The 5,500-nt window shown below is 42.1% G+C and overlaps 1 protein-coding gene and 1 non-coding gene across 2 annotated transcripts; one reads left to right on the forward strand and one right to left on the reverse strand.

Moving 5' to 3' along the window:
- Window positions 1-228: 228 nt before the first annotated feature.
- Trnam-cau lies at window positions 229-319 on the reverse strand. Its single transcript is given in 2 exon segments — window positions 229-264; window positions 283-319. It is a non-coding gene; the product is annotated as a tRNA-Met (tRNA).
- A 270-nt stretch (window positions 320-589) lies between these two features.
- On the forward strand, window positions 590-1,396 carry LOC124121463 (huntingtin-interacting protein K-like). Its single transcript, XM_046484473.2, has one exon. The coding sequence runs from the start codon at window positions 625-627 to the stop codon at window positions 985-987; it is 363 nt and encodes a 120-aa protein (XP_046340429.1). The 5' UTR covers window positions 590-624; the 3' UTR covers window positions 988-1,396.
- The last annotated feature ends 4,104 nt before the right edge of the window (window positions 1,397-5,500 follow it).

The following is a 5,500-nucleotide window of genomic DNA, read 5'->3' on the forward strand; positions in this document are numbered from 1 at the left end:
CGGACTGAAATGTTTCGTTACTTTACAAATATACTAATCAAAAGAACACTGAGCACAGAACACCCGAATCTTTCATTTTACTGTAGTTATCTGTCATGCTATAACTTCTTTCGAGTAGTATACTGTTTGTTGTATATTTCATACGTTGAATGATTCATAAGTATAAATATACTTTGCGTATCTTTTTGTCTCATGAACAGCAAATCGAAAATGAAAAAAAAAACATGCTGCCCCGGGTGAGGATCGAACTCACGACCTTCAGATGGCTCTTGCCAATGTGATTATGAGACTGACGCGCTACCTACTGCGCTACCGAGGCCGCTGAGAGATGGGTGAGGCTTATATTATATAAACTGTCCGACACGCTCTTTCTCCTTTCTTTACAATGTTTATGTAAAAAACACATTTTCTTCGATAGGGCATTATGGACAGTAAGGGCCATGCATAAATCATTGCTGATATGTATTCATAGACAGGATGCATGATTTAAGTTGATTTATGGACTATGTTTCTTCTTCTAAGCCTTATATTGCATATGAGATTGAAGCGCATACGCATTGTTTGAGTGAAACTTGTCAGGGAGGAACCAAGGGAGGTAAGCGAGGAACCAACACATGTTCCAACATGGCGACGGAGGAAGAAAACGTTGAAATCGAAGAGAATGAAGATAAAAAAGAAGGCAAATCAAAGAAAGTTGCCAAACATGACTCCGGTGCAGCCGATTTAGAGAAAGTCACTGATTATGTTGAAGAAACAGAAATCTCCGCTCAGAGCATCAGCGATGCCATGCGGGTTGTAAATGTCAGCAAAGCCAAGGAAGCTTCTGAAAGACAAGAACGAGAAAGAGAACTTTCAAAAGTGAAAATAAACAAAGATGACGTAGATCTAATTGTGAATGAAATAGAAATTGGCCGAATTCAGGCGGAGAGAGTTCTGAGAGAACATAAAGGGAATATTGTGGAAGCACTTGTTGCACTTACGAACTGAGAATACAATGTAACCTTATTGGAACATTGTTCAATATGGATGGCCATTTTCACCACTTGACCTCGAACCTGAACATGCAACTTTGCCTGCAGTAATTTGAGACGTTCTGTATGAAGATCTAACTGAATGTTGACTTTCAAAATCAAATTCATCAAGCCTCTTTTATAACCAGACATGATCTAGACCAATGTCTTTAGATTATTTATGTGTGGAAGAGATTCATAAACAGTGCATCGTACAAGAAGAAAAGAATACAGGCTATATGTTGAAAGAATGTTACACATTCTCCCCTTTTTGTTCAAGGAGACTTTCTTTCAACTAGAAACAAACCATGTATTGAAGCTTGTCACTGTGCATGTATTTGAAATTGTATGGTACATGCATATGTAATAAACATATATGGGACTAACACCTGTGTATTTTTTTTTTAACCATTTCAACATCATGATTTAGTCCATGTGAAGTTGTAAACCTGAAGATTCTGAAGGCTTGAAATAACTTTGGATAATATAGCCTCTTAAATTCAAACTCATTGATGTAATACAACTAATGTACTAATTTATAGGCATAATCTAACTTACATATAAGTGATAAGTCATTTGTATTAAACTCTCACGCTCTAGATTGTCACTGCATGTGACACATTATTCTCAACTTAACCTCATTAAATATATCCTTGCAAAGATTTGATTAATTCTGTGTTAACAGACAAAGGATATGGTATGTAGTATGAAACAAATGAAACATGAACATGTTTCAAAACTCATACTTACATTTTGTTTACATATTTGACATTAAGGAAGAGTTAACATAAAGCAGTCTTTCCAGGTATGATTTTGTTAATAGATGGTGTAACTACTTTTACAGTCCAGTGGAGGTTGCAGGTAGCCCACTGGTCTAACGTACCACAGAGTTGTCGTGCATAGTTACATTCCTTAGCCATGCCAGGATCCACTGATTAAGGGTTCGCATCCCCAAACCAGCCTAAATAGGAGATATTATCATTGGTAACTAAGTGTGGGCAGTACTACCGATATATCAGTAAATTGAGGTTTATTCTTACATATTGATTAGAGTATGATTTGTTTTATGTTGGTATATCAGGTGATTTCAAATAGTGATATTTACCATGTGTTTTTGGTAATACACTTGCCAAATACCTTCACTTCCTGGAGCGTGCGCCCGGGGCCCCAAGATAGCTACATATTTATTGAATGAGAAATGATTGTTTTCCCAGCATCATTTTTGTTCTATTTCTAAACTTCAATTCATACCTTCGTTTCAGATTGCTTCCTGAATTCAAATTTAGAATTGTACAATATACCGCGATACATATCTCAATATGGCCTTGTGCATCGCAGAACATTGTGATGCACTTTTAACATCCAATACCCATCCCCATTCTGTCCCACAATCCCAGAAGGGAGACAAGCTTGTGTAACGGGTGAACTATTCTGTCCCACAATCCCAGAAGGAAGACAAGCTTGTGTTACTGGTGAACTATTCTGTCCCACAATCCCAGAAGGGAGACAAGCTTGTGTAACGGGTGAACTATTCTGTCCCACATTCCCAGAAGGGAGACAAGCTTGTGTTACTGGTGAACTATTCTGTCCCACAATCCCAATAGGGACACACGCTTGTGTAACTGGTGAACTATTCTGTCCCACAATCCCAGAAGGGACACAAGCTTGTGTTACTGGTGAACTATTCTGTCCCACAATCCAAGAAGGAAGACAAGCTTGTGTTACTGGTGAACTATTCTGTCCCACAATCCCAGAAGGAAGACAAGCTTGTGTTACTGGTGAACTATTCTGTCCAACAATCCCAGAAGGGACACAAGCTTGTGTTACTGGTGAACTATTCTGTCCCACAATCCCTGAAGGGAGTCAAGCTTGTGTTTCCGGATTAACTATTCTGTCCCACAATCCCATAAGGGACACAAGCTTGTGTTACTGGTGAACTATTCTGTCCCACAATCCCAGAAGGAAGACAAGCTTGTGTTACTGGTGAACTATTCTGTCCCACAACCCCAGAAGGAAGACATTCTTGTGTTACTGGTGAACTATTCTGTCCCACAATCCCAGAAGGGACACAAGCTTGTGTTACTGGTGAACTATTCTGTCCCACAATCCCTGAAGGGAGTCAAGCTTGTGTTACTGGTGAACTATTCTGTCCCACAATCCCATAAGGGACACAAGCTTGTGTTACTGGTGAACTATTCTGTCCCACAATCCAAGAAGGGAGACAAGCTTGTGTTACTGGTGAACTATTCTGTCCCACAATCCCAGAAGGGAGACAAGCTTGTGTTACCGGTGAACTATTCTGTCCCACAATCCCAGAAGGGACACAAGGTTGTGTTACTGGTGAACTATTCTGTCCCACAATCCCAGAAGGGAGACAAGCTTGTGTAACGGGTGAACTATTCTGTCCCACAACCCCAGAAGGAAGACAAGCTTGTGTTACCGGTGAACTATTCTGTCCCACAATCCCAGAAGGGAGACAAGCTTGTGTTACTGGTGAACTATTCTGTCCCACAATCCCATAAGGGACACAAGCTTGTGTACCTGGTGAACTATTCTGTCCCACAATCCCAGAAGGGACACAAGCTTGTGTTACTGGTGAACTATTATGTCCCACAACCCCAGAAGGAAGACAAGCTTGTGTTACTGGTGAACTATTCTGTCCCACAATCCCATAAGGGAGACAAGCTTGTGTTACTGGTGAACTATTCTGTCCCACAATCCCAGAAGGGAGACAAGCTTGTGTTACTGGTGAACTATTCTGTCCCACAACCCCAGAAGGAAGACAAGCTTGTGTAACGGGTGAACTATTCTGTCCCACAATCCCATAAGGGACACAAGCTTGTGTAACTGGTGAACTATTCTGTCCAACAATCCCAGAAGGGACACAAGCTTGTGTTACTGGTGAACTATTCTGTCCCACAATCCCATAAGGGAGACAAGCTTGTGTTACCGGTGAACTATTCTGTCCCACAATCCCAGGAGGGAGACAAGCTTGTGTTGCTGGTGAACTATTCTGTCCCACAATCCCAGAAGGGAAAACAAGCTTGTGTTACTGGTGAACTATTCTGTCCCACAATCCCAGAAGGAAGACAAGCTTGTGTTACTGGTGAACTATTCTGTCCCACAATCCCAGAAGGAAGACAAGCTTGTGTAACGGGTGAACTATTCTGTCCCACAATCCCAGAAGGAAGACAAGCTTGTGTTACTGGTGAACTATTCTGTCCCACAATCCCAGAAGGAAGACAAGCTTGTGTTACTGGTGAACTATTCTGTCCCACAATCCCGTAAGGGACACAAGCTTGTGTTACTGGTGAACTATTCCGTCCCACAATCCCAGAAGGGAGACAAGCTTGTGTTACTGGTGAACTATTCTGTCCCACAATCCCATAAGGGACACAAGCTTGTGTACCTGGTGAACTATTCTGTCCCACAATCCCAGAAGGGACACAAGCTTGTGTTACTGGTGAACTATTATGTCCCACAACCCCAGAAGGAAGACAAGCTTGTGTTACTGGTGAACTATTCTGTCCCACAATCCCATAAGGGAGACAACCTTGTGTTACTGGTGAACTATTCTGTCCAACAATCCCAGAAGGGAGACAAGCTTGTGTTACTGGTGAACTATTCTGTCCCACAACCCCAGAAGGAAGACAAGCTTGTGTCACTGGTGAACTATTCTGTCCCACAATCCCAGAAGGGACACAAGCTTGTGTTACTGGTGAACTATTCTGTCCCACAATCCCTGAAGGGAGTCAAGCTTGTGTTACTGGTGAACTATTCTGTCCCACAATCCCATAAGGGACACAAGCTTGTGTTACTGGTGAACTATTCTGTCCCACAATCCCATAAGGGAGACAAGCTTGTGTTACTGGTGAACTATTCTGTCCCACAATCCCAGAAGGAAGACAAGCTTGTGTACCTGGTGAACTATTCTGTCCCACAATCCCATAAGGGAGACAAGCTTGTGTTACTGGTGAACTATTCTGTCCCACAATCCCAGAAGGAAGACAAGCTTGTGTACCTGGTGAACTATTCTGTCCCACAATCCCAGAAGGAAGACAAGCTTGTGTTACTGGTGAACTATTCTGTCCCACAATCCCAGAAGGAAGACAAGCTTGTGTAACGGGTGAACTATTCTGTCCCACAATCCCAGAAGGAAGACAAGCTTGTGTTACTGGTGAACTATTCTGTCCCACAATCCCAGAAGGAAGACAAGCTTGTGTTACTGGTGAACTATTCTGTCCAACAATCCCAGAAGGGACACAAGCTTGTGTTACTGGTGAACTATTCTGTCCCACAATCCCTGAAGGGAGTCAAGCTTGTGTTACTGGTGAACTATTCTGTCCCACAATCCCATAAGGGACACAAGCTTGTGTTACTGGTGAACTATTCTGTCCCACAATCCCAGAAGGGAGACAAGCTTGTGTTACTGGTGAACTATTCTGTCCCACAATCCCAGAAGGAAGACAAGCTTGTGTTACCGGTGAACT

This window comes from Haliotis rufescens, unplaced genomic scaffold (genome assembly GCF_023055435.1).
Source record: "Haliotis rufescens isolate VD_foot unplaced genomic scaffold, xgHalRufe1.0.p SCAF_19, whole genome shotgun sequence".
Classification (NCBI taxonomy): domain Eukaryota; kingdom Metazoa; phylum Mollusca; class Gastropoda; order Lepetellida; family Haliotidae; genus Haliotis; species Haliotis rufescens.